The sequence below is a fragment of the Gopherus evgoodei genome, chromosome 8, assembly GCF_007399415.2.
Source record: "Gopherus evgoodei ecotype Sinaloan lineage chromosome 8, rGopEvg1_v1.p, whole genome shotgun sequence".
Lineage (NCBI taxonomy): Eukaryota > Metazoa > Chordata > Testudines > Testudinidae > Gopherus > Gopherus evgoodei.
In genome coordinates this window covers 47,494,830-47,516,085 of record NC_044329.1, presented here as the reverse complement: position 1 = coordinate 47,516,085, position 21,256 = coordinate 47,494,830, and the positions used below count along the sequence as shown (strand labels likewise).

General features: G+C 46.4%; 1 protein-coding gene across 7 annotated transcripts in view; it reads left to right on the top strand.

Annotated features, from left to right (window-relative positions):
* The window catches only part of DNM3 (dynamin 3), a 369,829-nt gene that overhangs the window by 334,946 nt on the left and 13,627 nt on the right, over positions 1-21,256 (top strand). For all 7 annotated transcript variants that reach the window (XM_030572453.1, XM_030572454.1, XM_030572452.1 and 4 more), the window contains 2 exons: positions 4,099-4,325; positions 6,066-6,302. In XM_030572453.1, the coding sequence (XP_030428313.1) occupies positions 4,099-4,325; positions 6,066-6,302 (464 nt within the window). The remainder of the gene's footprint in view (positions 1-4,098; positions 4,326-6,065; positions 6,303-21,256) is intronic.

The window sequence follows — 21,256 nt, the reverse complement described above, 5'->3', positions numbered from 1 at the left end:
CGGGAAATAGCACTTCCTTTTAGTCACTGATAGGACCTTCTTTATGATCTGTTAAGTCAACAAAAAAACAGTTGTAATAAATAGAATATGATAAAAAGCAAATCTGTCTAAAATGTAGCATTTACATGTGAGTTCACAAAGCTACCTTTTATTTTCGGAGGCTGATGTATCCCGGGAAGTCTGTGGGAATTACATTGCACCTGAGATCTGGGTGGCTGGCATAGCAGCTTGAATGCAGTCCACTAGCTAGTATGGAACAAACAAGATCTTCACACAGAGGGGAAGACCAACCAGGATTCCCTTAACTTCTCTTGGACTAATGAAGCCAATCTTTGAATTATGTTAGAATCCTGGGAGGAAAGATTCACTGAGGCCTTTACAAAAGAGTGTAAAAACAAATGGAACTTCCACATTTTTCCAAAATTAGCTCAAATCTAGAATTCAGGAAGTGTGTGTGGTGGAGCAATTCTCTCCACTGTCTCCAGAGCACAGCTGAGACCTTGCTTTATAGACTTAAGGGGAACGCCACTGCTTTTTGAAAGGGATATTGCTCCAGCTCTCTTTCAGAAAGTGTAGAATTTAGTGAACAGTTCCTTTGGAAAGTTTACATTACATTTTCTGCCACTCACGTCCCCATATGGAATTGTTTAAGAAGTTGAAATGCTTTACTTCAGAAGTACAGTGCTGTAAGGTTTTGTACATTGAAGCTGTGCGGCTGTCTTCTTATTAAGGCATGCCAGGTGACAGTGGCACAAAGAAACCCCTTTTTTTACACTATCTAGCTCTCAACTCACTTCTCAGAGTACACACTCTGGGTTTGAGTGCACCAGTGCTAGAAGAAACACTGAGTCCAATCTTATAATTTGAAATTATGCCAATGAATCAAAGCTTTTCAAAAGAAAGTGTGAAGACTTGAGAATTAAATCTTAATGCATTTATTTCCAGGAGGCTTGAATTGAAAAATGTTGAAAAATCAATGAAGATGTTACTTTTCTAAAAAAGTTGACACTGTTAAACAGAGAAAAGAATAACTTTTTGCTTAGCAAGCCAAAATGACATGCAAAGAAATGGGAAGTAAGGAAGTCACATTAGAAGCTGAGTCCTTTTCGGCAGTTTGCATTGTCTGGAGATTTTTGTAAGAATCCCAACCCATCCACTGAAAGAGAAATGAAATTAAACCCCTTTTAATTATTCTTTTCAATATATAGTGCCCCAGAGTGTTGCCTGCAGAACTCTAGAAACAAACTGATCCCAAGGAAGTGGTTTCCATAGCAATCGCAACCTGATGAATATTTGTAGAACTTCCTCACCAGTTGGTGGGATCTTTAAGTGGTGCTTACAATTGAGAGTGAAGTACTGGATTCAAATTTCTTGTAGAGAAAATAAATGAATGCTGTCCTACAGCATGTCTTGTCTATGTCTTGAATGTATATTGCTACATTCCAAATCAACTGCTAATTAGGGTAAATGTTGGTTACTTTAAAAGAAAAGGAAATTTACCACAAAAAACCTGTATCAAGTTATTATTAGAGTCAAACACACCTAAAGAGAGACATGTTCAGAATTCAGAGCTGAAATGTTACTAATACATAGAGCCCTGCAAATCTGCAGATATCCGTTTTATATCTGTGGACCATTTTTGTGGATCTCGGATCAGATGCAAATACAAATTTTGTATCCATGCAGAGCCCTACTAATATGCCTCTTGGTGCTGAGGTATTAGAAAATGCGAATAGTGGGTGATCTTGGGAAAGGTAGGTTCAGTTTGGTGGATTAACTCCAATTTAAACTTTAATACAGATCTCTAATGTTATGGAAATGACTGTCTGCATATTCAATCCCATGGTAGCACTAGCCCTGCCTTCTGCTCCTTGAAATTTCCACGCATGCTCTTTTAGCCCCAACTGTGAGAGCAACACTTCAAGCTGCTCTCCCAGCTGCCTTGTTCTATCCCTCACCCAAATACAGAACTCCTCTCTGAATTCTTGTCCCTCCCTGTAAGATCTCTGATGAGGCAGGATCTGGGATACTGGGGTATTAAGATGCCTATAGTGATTTTGAACATTGCAGGTTTGAGCCCTGTTTGGGGGCATATCTTAATCAGTTTGTGTAATGTTGGGTTTATATCTTGGAAGGGGCTAAGATATCAGTTCCCCCAAGCCTGGAGAAAGCTGTATGAACAGAGGACCCATCTTCAGCTTGGAGAGTTGGTCTGCGATCAAATGCATCAGATGGGGAGGTAGGCTAGCCTCATAACAGCTCCAGTGCTGACCTTACACTGGGGTTCAGTGAGCATGCATGGAGATCTGTGCTAGCAGGAGACGGATCTACCATGATAATAGTTGCAGGCTGATGTTGTTCAAACAGATATTTGTGGTTTAACAATTCCTTTACGATCAGCTCTGCCCTTAATCTAATTTAAGGATTTTTTTAAGTGATGCCATTAAAATTTTCATTTCATCAAGTATAATTTGATGCTGTTTAACTAAGATATCTGTTTTTAATGTGGAGCTTCTGGCAGTAGCAAGGAAAATAGTGTATTCTGGCATTTGATCAGTACCATCCGCTGAAAAGCAGTGTGAGATTCATGGGAAAAATTTGCAGACGTTGGTAAGAATTCACATATCTCCTCTTGAACATGAACGAGAAACAACCATAGCATCCAGTGACCATGTGCTTGTTCTTCTGAAAGGCCCCCCTGCTTTTCACGGTCAGAAAACACTGGAGGATCCCAACACCAGTTCAGCTTGACCACTGGTTCATGCCTTGACTACACACAAAAATGGTCCCAATATAAAGATAATTAGTTTTAAAAACAATGTAATTAAGCTAGTGCAAACCCCTCTGCAATCGGAGGTTGTACTTATGAAATCAGACGTTCAGGAATGTGTTACTGTTTGCATCTCAAGCTCAAATAATCTTTACAGAGTGAAAAACAGATGAGAAATAGATCAGAAGAGTTTTTTAAAAAATCCTCCAATGCAAGGATTTAATAGATCAACAACTGGTCTCTGAATCTGTTTACCACAGAATTATTTAAATACCTCTAGATCTGTGTCTATCTTAATGTGCTCCAGGTTTCTATAATCAGGGCAGGCAGAGCAGGGAATCAGTATATTAAATTAGATCTTATGTTCAGTTTATAAGACACGTGTGTGTATATGGGGGCATTCAGGGTCCTACAAAGCTGTCGGAGATGAAAGACTTGATGTGCAGTAGGTGAAATTACTATTAAGAAAATAATTCTGAAAGACATTTTATAGTGCCTTAAAAATTCCATTCCCGGGGAACTAGATGACTTATGGAATTGATGATGGGCTGCCCTTTAACCTCTAGGTCAACTGTTCAGAATTGGGCCAAAAATGCTCTTAGCACTTAATAGCTCTTCAACAGCCTGTGTGAAATGAGTTAAAAATATAGGAGACACCTTACAGGCTTAGATCAGTACTTGACACTAATGGTGTCTAATGCCATATGCCTCAAAGGAAGGCAGAAGAACCGCACAATGCATTGTGCAGTGTTACACCATGAGAATATCTTGCTGTGGCATACGAAGGGTATTCTCAGTCCAGGGAGATCCTACAGAGATCTACATATTAACAACAATACTTACAAAAAGCATTTTTCTACTCTATACCTCAAAGCACTTTACCAGGTTAATCAAGCAGAATTCTAAAAGTTTCCTCCCTTCCCACAAACTCAGCTACCTTTCCTAATGGCCAGCATCCCTGTGGCCTCAAAATGTGACCATTGGTTTAAGTAGGTGTATAGTTCTGGGAGCTCGCCTCTTCGTCAGGTCCAATGGCGAGAGACTAGCATGAACTACTGATGCCACTTTCACAACTGGCACCACAGTGGCCATAGTGGTTGAATAGTGGACTGCAGTTCCCAGTGCTGTCTGTCTGGCACAATTTCTCTTGATCTCTCTTCTTTTCTATGGATCTGATGTATTCTCACTGAAGTGCCTGCATTCCAGTGGTGGTAGGTGAACTTGATTGTGCCGTGTCCATTGTTTTGAAGACCTCAGCTGTGTTTATGCAATATCTTATTGCCATTTGTAGCCCGGTAGCAGGGGTCTTTTTTTGTCTGATTTTATAGGTAAAAGAATTCATAAATGCAGAGCTCCTGGCTCACTTATATTCCTCTGAGGACCAAAACACCTTGATGGAGGAGTCAGCAGAACAGGCTCAGAGGCGAGATGAGGGGCTTCGTCTGTACCAAGCCCTAAAAGAAGCACTTGCAATCATTGGAGATATTAGCACTAGCACTGTATCTATCCCTGCCCCACCTCCAGTTGATGATTCCTGGCTACAGCAATCCCGCAGGTAAGGATCTTCAGATACAGTGGAAATTAAGGCAGAGCTAGATCATCAGCACTGCTACATCTCCATCTTCTCTGGCAAGCCTTTCTCCATGTCTCACATGAAATTCTTGAGAGAATCAGAAAATTCTTGTTGAGGGGTGGGAATGTGCAGGTGTAATTTCTTGTACTGGGTAATCCTAAAAACCTCCCAGGCAGGGCTGGTGCAGCCATTTAGGCGACCTAGGTGGTCGTCTAGGGCACTAGGATTTGGGGGGCATTTTCTTCGGCAGCAACCACGGCAGCCGGATCTTCGGCCACCCCGGTCGCCACCAGCATTTAGGTGGAGGGAGCTGGGGCAGGGGAGTGCGGGGAGGACCACCTGCAGCAAGTAAGGAGGGGGGCGGCATGCAGGGGAACTCCTCACCCTAGCTCACCCCTGCCCTGCCTCCTCCCCGAGCACACCATGGCTGCTTCACTTCTCCCGCCTCCCAGGCTTGTGGCACCAATCAGCTTAGGGGGGGCGCTTTGGGGCAGAGGGGGGGAGCTGCTGTGGGGGGGGCACCTCAGAGTGGGGGCTTGGGGACGGGGGAGGATGCAAGGTGGAAGTTTCGCCTAGGACACGAAACATCCTTTCACTGGCCCTTCTCTCAGGTGAGCTGATTTTTAACAACCATATGCTCAGAATTCGTCTTTGCACAGTGGAAGGTCCTACCAGTTAAGCCACCAGCCTTCATTCCAGATATTTCCTGCCCTGTTCTGTTCTAGAAGGGACATGGAGAAAAGGATGCTTCTGAACCTCTTGGGGAGAGGGATCTGGTATATGAATCTGTTGGACCTGGCAATCCATTTTCGGATATGTCAAGCAGCTTTGGGATTCATCATCTAGAATTGTCTTCCATGGAGCTACTGTAGTATGCGTCTCCTTCACCAAAAGATATCCAGCCTGTATATAGTCCAAGTTTTTTACAAATTCTTCCACACGTTCATATTACGTGGATAAATGGAAAAGATATATGTATCAAGAAAGGTGCTTGTAACCTCTTTTCTGCCTTTGAGAATACCATCTAGTTTATTTTGTGACTCAGTTGATATTCCATTTGGTTTCTATGGCTCAAATAATATAATCATTTATGCTCCCACCCTACAGCATCTCAGTTTCTTTAAGGGTTTTTAACTCTTCACTTCCCAAGCTCAGGCAACCTCACCCCTCTGTGAAACCTAAGTCAATTTTTGTGTCCACTTTTTGGTTCTTTCAAGCCACTGTAAGATTTCCGTGTTCCTTACCTATGGCTTCCTTAAAAAGAAAGTGGCCTTCTTATTAAATCCACCTAGCAAACTGGTGTTAGAATATTGACAATACTAAACCTTTATATTTATCTTTGTGATTTTACACCTGATGCTGACCTTAATAATGCTTACTTTCTAGGGATGGTGTGATAGTGAAGGGTTGAGTGTACATTTTGTAGAAGGGAGGGGAGTAGATATTCTTTTAAGACTTGGAAGCATCTCTGAGCAATTCTTTGGAATGGATGGGAGCATGGAAGGCACCATCCAGAACAAAGGAAAATGAGAGAGTTGTCATTGCAAGAATATACGATACTAACACTGTGAGATAGTGGGCTGCCTAAATTACACTCTTCAGGACCAAGACAATATGAAAGCAGAAGAGAATGTTTACAAGATTGTTACAGGTTTCAGAAAGTATCTGGCTTCCATTTTTGAAGACCATGTAGATTTTCATTAATCTCTGATTGTTCACTAGATCACCCCCTCCAAGTCCTTCAGCTCAGAGAAGGCCTACATTAAATAATCCCCCAACCAGACCTTTATCTGGCCGAGGACCTGCTCCAGCAGTCCCATCACCAGGCCCTCTGTCTGGGGCTCCACCGGTCCCATTCCGTCCAGGACCATTACCTCCATTTCCTAACAACAGTGAAGGCCTTGGGACGCCACCTCAGGTTCCATCTCGGCCAACGCGGGCTCCTCCCAGTGTTCCAAGGTAAGACATTGAATAAATCTTGATGCTGGGTATGGTTCTCATCCTATAGAATAACAGACATATTTTATATTGGGTAGAAAATTGAAACACAATTCCTTATATCTAAAATTAACAAAGCAATACAATGCTTTCAGTGAAGAGAGACAAAGGTGGGGTTTGACAAGTCCTTTCTTATCACAAAGCTTATTTCTCAGAAATTAGAAACTTTTCACCCAAGAGTAAAAGACCAGTGTGCAGTGAATTGGTCCAAAGAAATGCTCAGTTGTCTGACTGAAGTCAGAACAGCTGCTCATGGTGTTGGGTACAGCCAAAAGCTGTGAAAGAGAGAAGTAGAAACTAGATTAGACACAAGAATCATATCTCTGCTCATGGAGAAGAGGTCTGAGTGTAGTGGCTCACATTATCCATTCTAGTCGGATCACAAAATGCATCTGTCTTCAGAGGGGATGATGATTCATCTCAGTGAGAGAGAAAAAAAGTCAGCCACTTAAAGAACAGTGGTAAAAATCTGACTTTAATTCACAAATACAAAGGCAATTTAGATCTGTGGTTGAAAATTTCTCCACAGCTGACCACAGTGCACTTAGAATTACAGCAGGTAGCTTAGATAAAGTCACATGGCACAACATGGTAAGTTAAGGGACAGGAGACTTGCCTTCACTCCAAGTTTCCTTTTATTTTGGAGCATTTTTATCAATACTTTCAAGTGGCTTTAGATGTGTAATTTTGAGAAAACACATTGTTATAACATTTTTACTATTAATCTGAATTTTACACCATGAAGATGTTACAATTTCACTATGCTATCATGTAATCCCTAATCATTCTTGAGTATAAAATATTGTTATTCCATCAAGGGGTTCCAGTTATATCTTAAACTCTGAGATGTAGAGGCAGAATGGACACCCTTGTAAGACATGGCTGACTCATTTTAAAATCTTATTAAAAATGAAGGACAGCGTAAAATGATTACAAGTAGGAAAGTAAAAGGTACTTTTGCAAGTTTTCCATGTTTTAAAATAGTGATTGACAATAAAAAATTCCCTCACTGGAGATTAGGAGCTAATGAAATGCTTCCACTTGAAACTGCCAGCCCAGTTATAGGTGTCAATAATGTAGTTAGTCCGGATGGGATACTTTCAAGTTTAATTGTCCTATCCAAGAAAAAGCAAATCAGGCCCATCAGACAGTGGAAACCTTTTTGTGATTTTTTACCATTAAAGGGCAAAATATCACATTAGTTGCACTTGATGTCATTTCAATATACACAGGAATATCCCCCATCTGTAGTTGTGTTACTGGTTAATATTAGACCACTGAGAAGAAACACAAAAATGCTTCCCTGAGTGTTAAGCCGTAGGCCAAAAAGTCTGTGTGAATTCCCTAGTTTGGAGAGTTTCAAACTGATGCCAAGACTACTTTGCCAGGGTCTCCATTGTGCCATCAGAGAGGTGTACATATACACTGCAGATGCAGAGTCAAAATCCACTATTTTGTCAGTTGTGCTACTAGGGGGAACCATAGGTGCCCAGCAACTGTTAGCTTGCCTGTCCTTGGAATGAGCATGCCTCCTCTTTCCTGCCTTGCTGTGATTTGCATGCACATTGCTTTCCTAAGATGGCTGAAATGTTTTGACTGCTAAACTGGGAGGCTGGGTGGAGCCCGTGCCTTACAGAAGACGCTTGATTAGGCCTTATTTCAATAGCCTGTCAATTTATGGATGCATTTGCTGGCATGGGAAACAAATGCTGGAGAAGGAGGTCAGTGTGGTTAAAATACCTTAACTGTCCATATAACTGTATGGAAGATTTCATGACATTTGTGTTAAATGTAATCTGCAGTACTTCTTCCGGACTGAGTCATGGTTCAGTGTAGCTCGAGCTGCGAACCCCTTAGGTGTAAAAACACGTACATATGCTTAAGAATGAAGTGGAAGAGTTCACATTTGTGCTGAAACATCGTTTATCCTGCTGACTAAACTCAACGAGAGGAAATTTCTGAGAAGGGGCTGGAGGGGGAAGTCACCTGAGAGGGACATGTGTCTGACTCCTATGCCTATTAAAAGTGCAGTTTTAGACTTGGAATTTCTGCTCCACATGGTCTGTTTTTAATAAAAGCCTGAGCAGGACTGTAGTAAATTGACTCAGAAAAGGGATCTCAGATACTAAAAGGAGAGGTGGGGAAAGACTTGAGGAAGAGTTCTTGATGAAACTTGAGCTTTTTCTTTTACTTCTTTATATATCTAGTCTCTCCGCTCTGTCTGCTTTACCACTGTTTTCTCCAGTGATTCCTGAAAGTGTCAGGATCCATCATATCCAGGAAAGTAGCTTAGCTTCCTGAGAGGAAAGAGACATTTTTTAAGTTGTTCTTGGCTTTCCAGAGACGCCTCCCCTCCCCTCCCCTCCCCCACCCTGTTAGTCAGGAGCAGAAACTGCTAACACAACAAGACAACATGAGCATTTTACTCTCTTTCCTGCTGAGCTTTCAGATTAAAAAAGCAATAACCAAAACTGTTTTGAAGGGAAAGATTCAAACCATCCTGTTCAGTGTATGGCTGTGCATATATTTTGACTGGAGAATTTGCCACTTCATTAGCAAGATATGACCCCTGCCTTTAAAAAAAATCTGATTTTATTCCACGTTATTAGCTTTTAATCAAAGCAGCTGCAATCTTACAGAAACCATGAGCTCTCTGCGGTTTTTTTATTGCTCCTCATTTAACATATGGAGAAAGGAAAAGGGCAGGGAAGAGAGGAAACAATTTTCTTCCTTATTTCTCTCTGATTCTCAAGCTGGTTTGTGTTATGTGTCCTGAGTATTTCTGTGAGGCAACAGAAACTATTTGCATGATGCATGCCTGTTTTAATTAATCCCACTTGAGATGGGTGGATCTCTCCCAGCAGCAAAGCTTGTGAGTAAAGGCGCCGGCCTTTGTTAGCGGCTTGATGCCAAAGTATCTCTGATTTGCGAAATATCCCCTGCTGCCAGAAATCAGATTATTCCCCCTCTCCCTTCTCTTAAAAGGCTGCAGCGATATTTTAAAAGAAAATACAGATGTGCACTTGCTTCAGTAAGATGACTGTAAGCTTGCACGAGCGCCACTATAAAGTTCCAGAAAGTATGTTTGTTTCCTGGTTTAGAGATCTTGATCTTGATTGAACCACTACGTCCAGTCTTAATGCCACTATTTTAAGTTGTAGCTTTTTCGCTGAGTGGGAATCTCAGCTTTGCCACGAAGAAAGAGAAGGAATTGGAAATGTGTTTTTCCTGGCAATAGAGCCCTCTGGAATCAGCATGTGGCCCCGTGATTATGCTCTCTGCCCCTTCCCCTTTTCCCTGCTCTGTAGTGTTACTGCAGCTGAGGGAAGGAGCAGAGAGCTTCCACTCAATGAAGGCTCAAAGGCCATCATGCACTTGCCACTGGGATCTGCATTACCCCCAAATACTGTGGAAGCTCAGGACCTGGTTGCACACAAATCCTAGAGGGAGGTGCCATGTCCACTGACAGGGACAAAGCCCAGCTAAGCTTTATAGCATGGATGGCACCCTGTTCTGCTCAGGTTTCCTGCTCAGGCTTGCAGTCATGGAGCTGCCACAGCACTCAACAGTGATTCTGGGCACGAAGGGTTTGCAGGGGCAGGGTCTTAGAATGGGATGATATTAATGAAGAATTGAATCGATCTGCTGGGCTGCTGATCAGCTGTTCAGTGGAGCTGCCCTGCTACTCGCTGCTTTCTCCCTCCTCCCCTCTTCACTGCCCTTAAGACAGGAGGAGGCAGAAAGGAGGGAGCGGCGGGTGGGAGGCGCTCAGGAAAATGTGCCTTGGGAGAGGGGCAGAACGGGGAGGGGAAGAGGTTAAGTGGGGATGGGGTCTTGGGGGAGGGGTGGAGCCAATGTGAGGCACCCACCAGCAACATGAAAAGTCAATGCCTATGTTTATAACATCATTGGTTTATCTCATCATTCACCCAGAAGTCAACAGGAGTGAGGTGCCTCCTTTAAAAATCTAGTCCCAGATCTTTAATCTATATTTGTGCAGCACCTAGTACAATGTGGTCCCTATCTCTGATTGGGGCTAGGGTGACCAGACAGCAACTGTGAAAAATTGGGACATGGGGTGGGGGGTAATAGGCACCTATGTAAGAAATATCAGGACTGTCCCTATAAAATCGAGACATCTGGTCATCCTAACTGGGGCCTCTGCTTGCTACTGCAGTTCTAGGCAGAGCTGGTAACACCACCAATAGTTCAGGTTATCTGACACTTCCCATTGTAAGACTCTCTGTTTTCAGTTGCTTTTGACTTTCTCAAACATCAACAGGCTTAAATTTTCCATGCTGAATGTCTCTGCCTAAGACTGCGTTTTTTCCGCAAATTTTATCCTGTGCACCAACAGAGGCCAGGGTCCTGCGGAAAAAATAGTATGTGATCATATGATTAAAAACTGTAGCATAATACCTATGTACAAAGGAGCTGAATTGGACAGATAACCTTCATTCTGGCATTTCCTAACTGGTGAGCACTTTCAACCTTATGAATGTTCTTTTACTGGACTTTTTTGGCTGAAATATAAAATAATAATAAAATGTCTGTTATTTTTAGCTGAGCACTTTTGGTGTGTGCGCTCAATTCTGTACAAACATTGCCTCAAAGAGTTGATGTTCTAAATCAGACTCAGCCTGAATGCACAAGCCATGGAGTGCAAGGTGCTCTTGCAGGAACAGGTATTGTAAGTTAAGGTGCTATTTCAAAGCATACACTCCATATGTGCCTGGGGACAAGTTAACTTGAACATTGTGTTAATGGAAGGATTTTAAAAATGGTAATTTCCTGGGTTTTAAAGGGGAAAAAATAAGCTAAAGCATGACTGATTTCAGCTTTGCTTCCAAATCAAAATCCTATACACTGTGTATAGAAGCCCCATGCCAAATCCCGGTAACTGTGTATTCATATACTCCATACTCCCGCATAACTCCAGTACTGCCAGTCCAAAATATTCAAAAATCATGAGAATTAAAAACATGTGCGTACATTATTCCCTGTCTGATTTCTGTTTGAGCCTCTAGGGGTAAGCCACCTCTTCCCAATTGATTTATCATTTCTAGTTCAAATTTCAAGCTCAGATGCCCTCACAGTAATGCAGTCCTCGCCACTGGGTGCTCAGAGAAGGAACTCCACTTACCTTCTCGTAACTCTACGGGCAGGAGAACCGCCATTTTTTGCTTCTCCATCCCCACTCCCATGTCAACAATCTGCCAGCCCCTTGCCATCTTCCTTCCTGTCCACCAAGTTTGCTGCTCCCTTCATATTCCCCCTCTGTGCTCCTACACAGCCTCCCACCCCATACATTCATCTGCCCCCATATTTTCCTTCCTTTTCTGTGTGTGTGTGTGTGTGTGTGTGTGAGAGAGAGAGAGAGAATATGAATGGGGAGAGGGCATATGGGTCTGTCTGTGTTGGGGTACTTTTCTAACTGGTTCTGCAAAACCAGTAAATGGCATAGTGTAGACCCATTTTAATGAACCAGTTGCAAGGCCCTCTTGAGATTCAGTAACAGCAGGGCAGGCTGCCAGAAACTTGGTCTACTCTACATCATTGCTCTAATTGGCTTGAAAATCAGTTTAGCTGAACCAGTTTCAAAACTGGTTAGAAAATTCCCCTAGTGTAGGCAGGCCTCGTGAGAGAATGGAGGGAGGGACTTAGGGAGAGAAATGGTATGAAGAGAGGAGAAAGAAGAATGTTTCTCCTCCGTATCCTTACAGAGGGACAAATCTGGTGATAAGCAAGAGGTTAAGGGTACTAATTGGATGGTTGCCCTCAAACACTGCTGTGACCTCCTATGGTCCTGTCAGCTGACAATAGCTGGGAGGATGATTAATTTGCTTTATTATGTACGCTTTCAGCAAGAGACTTTTTGCCTCATTAGCTTTTTTTAAAATGTACTGATTAGTGAAAGGAAGCGGTTTTTATTTTTAGCAACTCTCGACTTTAAAAAGGAAAGTGAAGGCAAACAATAGCAAATACCATTTGCCAGGAATGCAGATGGGAAGCCAAAGGTGTGTTTTGTCTTCTGTATTTAATTAATAGCATAACATTTGTCACAAAGACCCTGTGCCTAGAGAAGGGGTGACCAACATAGGCCCATGGCTGGATCCAGTCCACTAGCTGTGTATGTGTGACCAGCATGCCACATTCTCATTGTGCAGAATCTCAGTTTTCATTTTTTAATGATAGTACGTTTCTAACCTTCATGGTCATGAAGAAAACCTTCTGAAGGTGAGTCAAATGAAACCAATGCAGTGTTGCCTTCCTGAGTCTGCAGACAGCCTGACACAATGTGAAACCTTCTGTCCCATATTAATCTCATACGAGTGTCTATTAAAACAACTTAAACAATTCAATATCTCACCTAATTAATTTCCTGCCATTGCAGGGGCCTCAAGCATAGGTGGCACCTCAGTCTCATCTGTTCTCTGCGTATGGCACACAACAGCTCCTGAGTTAGGGTGACCAGATAGCAAGTATAAAAAATCAGGACAGGGGGTGGAGGGTAATAGGTGCCTATATAAGAAAAAAAAACCCAGAATCGGGACTGTCTCTATAAAATCAGGACATCTGGTTACCCTATCCTGAGTCCTCCTGAAGACTGAAATGCATTAGTCTGATTTAAATTATTGGGCTCAATGTAGGGCTTTCCGGGTGAAACGTAATGGCCTGTTTTATGCAGGAGGTCAGACCAGATGGTCTGATGGTCCCTTCTGGCTTTAAACACTATGTCAGCATAAACTATGGCATTGATGATCATTTTAGTGGCTGTAGTGGGGAGAGAGCTAGGAGTGAGAATTGGGAATTGCATTTCATTCCTTGAAGCAGAGGTTCTAAAGATCTCATTAGCCCTCTCTGTACCCACATGCTCAGTCCAGGAAGCACATGCCTGGCTCAAGCCAAACTAGCCTCACATGGCTATGCAAGGCAGTGGGGAATCCTTACGGCCCTGGGTGATCCTATTGGCACTAGGGACAGACTAGCCCTAAATGTGTTTATCCATCTGTATGCCCATTACATTCTCCTTCCCCCAGCATTTTGGAGTGATTTTCACTCCCTCTGTTGTCTCTGCTCTCCTCTGCCTGTTTTTCTCCTGCCCCTAGGCTTCACGTCCTGCCCTATTCCTTGCTCCTTTCATCTGCATCATCCTTCATCATCCTCTTTCCATCTTTTCTGGTCTCTGGTATTCTTTTCCCTCAGTCCCAAGTCTCTTCTCTCTTCCCTGCTGACCTCTTCCCCCAAAGCTCCTCTTGCTCCTGAACTGCAGACCCAGAACCACCACTGTTGCTGTTGTTCCTTTCTGCAGCTTTGGCAGGGGCCAGGAGGGAGCATCTGAGAAGTGGAGATGCTGATGTGTGAACTGGGAAAACAGAAGAGGAATCTCTGGCTGTGGAGACATCCCAGGGTTTTATTAAACAGAGAGAAAATCCTCTTTTCAGTAAAACAGGCCAGGATGCTAGGACTGTCTCTCAATTAGGACAAGCCTGGGAAAATGAGTTTCAGGTCCCCCTAACAGATTGGAGATAGTGACTTGCAGAAGAAGTGACTTTTGTTCCCTGCTTAAAGAAAACAAATCATCTGTCTAACCTCTTTCCACTTTACAGTCTAAAATAAGCCTAGTCCACAAAGAGACTTGAATCCACATTAACAGTGAAACCTGGCTGAAGAACTGTTTCAATATTTTCCTTCTAAAAAGGTGCGAACACGGTTTCCAATCACAGTGTAGTCTGAGCCCAAGAGGCCGGGAATATAATGAACACTTGCCAATTTTATAGAAGAAAGTAAATAAAAAGCTGTTTACACCTCCGGACCAATAGGAATATATTGTAAAATGCATCCACTTTCGTAAGTGCTCTGTGATGATCATGGACAGACGTGAATTTAAGTGGAAATGAAAGCCTTTTATTTAGAACTCTGCTGGCTTTTCTTCTCAGGCCAGCGATGATCTTAAAGCAGGGCCTCTCGCTGTAATTACAGCTATGCTTCACTAAAAGCATATTTTGTGGACTATGTCTCTAGAATGATAGCAGTTCTGAAAAGGCAGATGCTTGAGGAGTTCCCATATGGTTCTGATCGAGTTGTAAGTCTAGACTTGCTTTATTTAGTGACTTTTGCTCTGCATTTGTCTAGCTAAAGCTATTCAGAGCTCTCTTAAAACTGAAAAAAACGGAGTGTGCTCTTTAGGTTAAAAATAAAATAAACCTTTCTTATTTTTTAATTTTTGGGTGGAAGTAGAAGTTATCCCTCGTATAAAATCCCACTGAACTCTTCAAAGGAGGAGTCACTCCAGAAACATCAGGGAGTTATTAAATAGGATTTCATTGGTAAATTCTTTATGCTCTGCCTAATGTATGCTAGTTAGAAGTCCTGATTCTTTGTGCAGACTTGTTTACTCAGCCCTGGGAATGAATGATCCCCTGCTCCTTCAGCGCTAACTTTTACAAACACAGCATTTCCCTTTCAAAAAATGAACCCAGCTGGCCACTGGGGCCAGGTTCTGGCGGTCTGCTCCAAAAGTTGAAATTTCAGTGAAAAGATTTGAGGCAATAGCTAAATAGGAATCACTGTAGAAATGACATTTTTATCTAAAAGGACTGTCTGATTCTGAATCTGCCCAGAAATCAACCTTTTGTACCTTGCGAACAGCAGTAAATATGAGAGAGTCTGATGGAAACAGAAAAACTGGGGGCTCTGCTGTCTCTACTAATATCATCTCTTGGCTTCAGACTAAACATTTAATTGGGCTTAGTCACATATTTACTCATTGACATGGCAGCTAGCGCAGCACACAGATCATTTGGGTTTGTTTTTCTTTAATTTTCTTTTGATCTGAATGAGTTCAGAAGATTACAGCTCCCCCTGCTGCTGGTTGTAGTCTATAGATCACTGTAGTTTTAAGGGAACGTTAACGTGCAGAGAATGTTTGCGTAACCTTTGCTCACACTTCACACTAAAAAAAACGGATTTTTACAGGCTGAAAAAGACGGTTACTCACCTTTGTGACTGTTGTTCTTCGAGATGTGTTGCTCATATCCATTCCAGTAGGTGTGCACACGCCGCGTGCACGTTCGTCGGAGACTTTTACCCTAGCAACACTTGGTGGGCCGGCAGGGCGCCCCCTGGAGTCGTGCCGCCATGGCGTCGGTTATATACCCCTGCCGGCCCGCCACTCCTCAGTTCCTTCTTGCCGGCTACTCCAACAGTGGGGAAGGAGGGCGGGTGTGGAATGGATATGAGCAAAACATCTCGAAGAACAACAGTTACAAAGGTGAGTAACCGTCTTTTCTTCTTCGAGTGCTTGCTCATATCCATTCCAGTAGGTGATTCCCAAGCCTTACCTAGGCGGTGGGGTCGGAGTGAGACGTTGCGGAGTGTAAGATCGCTGAGCCAAAAGCGACATCGTCTCTTGATTGTGCAACAAGCGCATAGTGAGAAGTGAACGTATGCAATGACGACCAGATAGCTGCGCGGCATTATCTCCTGGATGGGAATGTGCGCGAGGAAGGCGGTCGACGAGGCTTGAGCCCGAGTAGAGTGGGCAGTGAGACGGCCAATCGGGACGTGGGCCAAGTCGTAGCACGTCCGGATACAGGACGTTACCCATGATGAGAGCCTCTGAGAAGATATAGGCATACCTTTCATACGCTCCGCCACTGCTATAAATAACTGGGGCGAGCGTCTGAAGGGTTTTGTCCTCTGGATGTAAAAGGCGAGGGCTCGGCGGACATCCAGGGTGTGAAGCTGTTGGTCCCTACGTGATGCGTGCGGCTTCGGGAAGAAGACCGGGAGGAAGATATCCTGATTAATGTGGAAGGCAGAGGCCACCTTGGGGAGAAAAGCCGGGTACGGGCGTAGCTGCACCTTATCTTTGTGGAAGATCGTATATGGAGGATCTGCCATTAAAGCACGGAACTCCGAAACCCGCCTGGCCGATGTGATAGCTACCAGGAAGGCCGTCTTCCAGGACAGGTACAGCAACGAGCAAGTGGCTAAGGGCTCAAAGGGAGGGGCTGTGAGCCGAGTCAGAACAAGGTTGAGATCCCAGGTAGGGGAAGGAGGCTTAACCGGTGGGTAGAGGCGCTCCAAGCCCTTAAGGAATCTCGAAACCATCGGGTGAGAGAAGGTGGAACTGTTCGACTCCCTTTGATGGAAGGTGGAGATGACGGCTAAATGCACCCTTATTGAAGAGAGTGCCAAACCTTGTTCCCTGAGGTACCACAAGTAGTCTAGGATAATCGGGATCGAAACGGCCTCTGGAACTAGGGAATGTTGTGTACACCAAAAAGAAAACCGCTTCCACTTGGCGAGGTATGTCGTCCTCGTGGAGGGTTTTCTGCTTCCCAAAAGGACCTGTTGAACCTGGGCAGAGCAGCGGAGCTCCAATTGGTTCAACCAGACAGCAGCCACGCTGTCAGGTGCAGGGACTGCAAGTCTGGATGGTGAAGCCTGCCGAAGTCCTGCGTTATAAGATCTGGGCAGAGTGGCAGTGGTATCGGAGTCGTTAGGGATAGGTCGAGTAGCATGGGATACCAGTGCTGCCTCGGCCATGCCGGGGCGATCAGTATCAGTCTGGCCCTGTCCCTGCGGAGCTTGAGCAGGACTCTATGGACTAGGGGAAAGGGTGGAAAGGCATAGAGAAGATGTCCCTTCCAGGGGATCAGGAACGCATCCGAGAGAGAACCCGGGGAGCGGCCCTGAAGGGAGCAGAACACCTGGCATTTCCTGTTCTCCCTGGAGGCAAATAGGTCTATTTGGGGAAAGCCCCACTTCCGGAATACAGAAAGAAGGATGTCCGGATGGATGGACCATTCGTGGGACAGGAAGGATCTGCTCAGGCGATCTGCGAGAGAGTTCTGGACTCCCGGAAGGAAGGAGGCTACGAGGTCTATCAAGTGGGCTATACAGAAGTCCCACACTTGCATCGCCTCTTGGCAAAGGGGGAAAGACCGTGTGCCCACTTGTTTGTTTATGTAATACATGGCCATTGTGTTGTCTGTGAAAATCGCAACACAACGGCCCTGTAGATGGTGTTGGAAGGCCTGGCACGCCAAGCAGACCGCTCTCAGCTCGCGAACATTGATGTGCAGAGTCAGCTCTGGCAAGGACCAAAGGCCCTGGGTGTGAAGGTGCCCCAAGTGCGCACCCCACCCCAAGGATGAAGCGTCCGTCGTTAGTGACACCGAAGGCTGTGGTGGGTGGAACGGGCGACCGGCACACACCAGGGAGGGTGTCAGCCACCAGTTGAGGGAGTCCAGGGTTTTTGTTGGGATTGTGACTATCATGTCCAGGGCATCCCTGCACGGACGATAAACTGAGGCAAGCCAAGTCTGGAGAGGGCGCATGCGTAGCCTTGCATGCTTTGTCACGAAAGTGCACGCAGCCATGTGGCCGAGTAGGGCGAGGGTGGTACGGACAGAGGTTGTTGGGAAGGCTTGTAGCCTCTGGATGAGAGAGACTATAGCCTGGAACCTCTGTGGAGGTAGACTGGCCGTTGCAAGATTCGAGTCCAGCATGGCCCCGATGAATTCTATTCTCTGCATAGGAAGCAGAATGGATTTGTCTAGGTTGAGGATCAGACCTAGATGGGAGAATAGGTCCTTGACAATGTTTACGTGTGCGGTAACCTGAGCCTTGGAGGTCCCTCGAATAAGCCAGTCGTCGAGATATGAGAAAACGTGAACTCGACGGCGACTACTGCCATACACTTTGTGAATACTCGAGGGGCCGAGGAGAGGCCGAAGGGAAGGACCGTAAATTGGTAGTGGTGACAGCTTATCACGAAGCGAAGGAACCTTCTGTGTGGGGGGTAAATCGCAATATGAAAATATGCGTCCCTTATGTCGAGAGCAGCGTACCAATCTCTGGGATCCAGGGAGGGTATAATGTTTCCCAGGGATACCATGCGGAACTTGAACTTCGTGATGAACTTGTTCAGAGCTCGCAGGTCCAGGATGGGCCGGAGGCCGCCTTTCGCCTTGGGAATTAGGAAGTATCTGGAATAGAACCCTCTTCCCCTTAGGTCCTCTGGAACCTCCTCTATAGCACTCAACGCAAGGAGCCTCAAAACTTCCTGAAGGAGGAATTGCTCGTGAGAGGGGTCTCTGAAGAGGGATGGGGAGGGACGGTGGGAAGGAGGGGACGAAATAAACTGAAGACGGTAGCTACACTCCACCGTGCTGAGAACCCAGCGGTCCGCTGTTATTTGGGACCATGCAGGGAAGAATGCAGCAAGGCGGTTGGCGAACTGAAAAGGATCCTGGGAGGTAATTGGTACAGTGCTCCCGAGCGCACCCTCAAAAGTTTGGTTTCGGTCCTGCCGGTGGTTTGGCGGGGCCCGAGTTATTACCCCCTTGCGGGCCAGACTGGCGTCTGCGGGAGTTACGGCCTCTCCTTCTGGAGAAGTCCTGTCTTGGCCGAGGCGGGGGATAGGGGCACTGAGGTTGTGGGCGGAAAGGTTGCCTCTGGGTCTGCGGCGTATGCATGCCTAGCGACCGCATGATCACGCGGTTGTCCTTTAAACTTTGGAGGCGCGGATCCGTCTTTTGGGAAAACAGGCCCTGACCATCAAATGGTAGGTCCTGTATAGTATATTGCAGCTCAGGTGGTAGACCGGACGCTTGCAATCACGATATGCACCTCATAGCGATCCCTGATGCGACCGTTCAAACTGCCGAATCGGTGGCATCTAACGAAGCCTGGAGGGAGGTTCGTGCCACTTTTTTCCCTTCCTCCAGGAGAGCCGAGAACTCCTGGTGGGAATCCTGTGGGACTAGTTCTACAAACTTCCCTACCGCCTCCCATGTATTATAATTGTATCTGCTCAAGAGGGCTTGCTGATTCGCCACTCTGAGCTGGAGGCCCCCCGCGGAGTAGATCTTCCTTCCCAACAAGTCCATGCATCTGGCTTCCCTTGATTTAGGCGCAGGGGCTTGTTGGCCATGGCGCTCTCGTTCGTTAACGGATTGGACTACTAACGAACAAGGGGGAGTGTGAACGTATAGGTACTCGTACCCCTTGGATGGGACCATATATTTACGCTCGACCCCTTTGGCTGTAGGTGGAACGGACGCCGGGGTCTGCCAGATTGTATCTGCTCGAGCCTGTATGGTACGAATAAAGGGGAGGGCCACCCTTGTTGGAGCCTCCGCTGATAGGATGGTGACCACTGGGTCTTCCACCTCAGGAACTTCTTCCATGGGTAGATTTATATTAAGAGCGACCCGGCGGAGGAGGTCCTGGTGCGACCGAAGGTCAATTGGGGGTGATCCAGATGTGGCCGTCCCCGCTACTGCCTCATCTGGTGACGAAGAGGAAGAGACCCCGGGGACCACTGGGTCTTGGAGCGAGTCGTGGTCCTTTGGAACGTCCTGCGGTGGGTCTTGCACGTCCGAGACCAGCGCCGAGAGATGTTCTGTACCTGTTGGAGGGGGTCTGCTCACCGTGGCCTCTGGCGCCCTATGTTCGGAGGGCCCCGAGCGTGGCGGTGGATGTGGGGCCCCTTGGCTCTGATGGTAGGCCCAAGGAGTCCAAAAGGACCACTGATGAGGGTCCTGCTGATTGTCCAAGTCCCCATAGGATGCTGATCCGGCCTGGGAGGAGACTGATGGCTGACGAGATGGCCATGGCAGGGCGGAGACCGTGAAGTGATGGTCCCTGCGTCCACTGGAACCATCCCTACACGGTGCCGGGGAGCGGTACCGAGAGTCTCGACGGTGCTGAGATTGCGACCGGGACCTGCGACCAGCGCGGTGCTGGGAGGTCGACTGGTGCCGGGAGCCGTGGTGCCGGGATCAGCTGCGGGAAGCCCAGTGCCGCGAATGATGATAGGACCTGGAACGGTGCCGGTAGTGTCCAGATGGCGACCGGGACCTCGAGTGGTACCGTGAATACGACCCATACCGCGACGGGGAACGGTACCGGGACTGCGAGCCGCCGCGGGATCGAGATCGATGGTGGGACCGTGAGCGTCTGCGGGACCTGGACCGGAACCGAGAGTGACGAAGTCCCATGGTACCGGCTGAAGAAGGTCTTACAAGGGCCGGCTTGCCTGTGGATTGAGGGACCCGCACCGGCGGTGCCGGGGGTCAAGGCAGCTCAGGCTCCGTTAAGGCAATCAGGTCCCGTGCCGCGGAGAACGTCTCCGGAGTGGAGGGCACGACAAGCTCAACCACGGCCCGCGCCAGGGAGCTGGTAGGCACCGGATTCGACGGCTCATCCGAGGCCGGAGTCAACGGTGCAGCGGAAGTTAACGCCACGGCAGATGGCAGTGCTGGGCGGTCCAGCCTGGCCAAGCGCTCTGACTGCAGTGCAAACACGGCAGCCACAGGAGGCTTGCGCTTCTTGCCCGAAGGTGACGTTGAGCGGTGCCGGGTAGAAGCTGGTGCCGGAGAAGGCCAGTGACTCGGAGTCTTCACTGAGGAGGTATGCTCCGGTGCCGATGAAGCAGTTGATCTCGGTGCCGGTGCCGAGGAGTGGGGAGTCAGCGCTGCCTCCATCAGCAACTGCTTGAGGCGAACGTCCTGCTCTTTTTTAGTTCGGGGCTTAAAGGCCTTACAGATCCTGCACTTATCTGTCAAATGGGCCTCGCCCAAGCACTTAAGGCAGGCTTCATGCGGGTCACCAGTGGACATCGGCTGACGACAGACCGCGCACGGTTTGAAGCCCGGTGAGCCGGGCATGGGCCTGGTACTGGGGTCAGGGAAGGGGCTAACCCCCAATCCCGTCAAACTATCTACAATACACAAACTCAACTACTAATTAACACTAACTAACTACAAGTAATTGAACTATATACAATATAAGAAAAAGACGAGTGAATCGCTAGGGAGGTGGAGAGCAGCAAGCTGCGCTCCACAGTTCCAACGACCGACATGGGCAGTAAGAAGGAACTGAGGAGCGGCGGGCCAGCA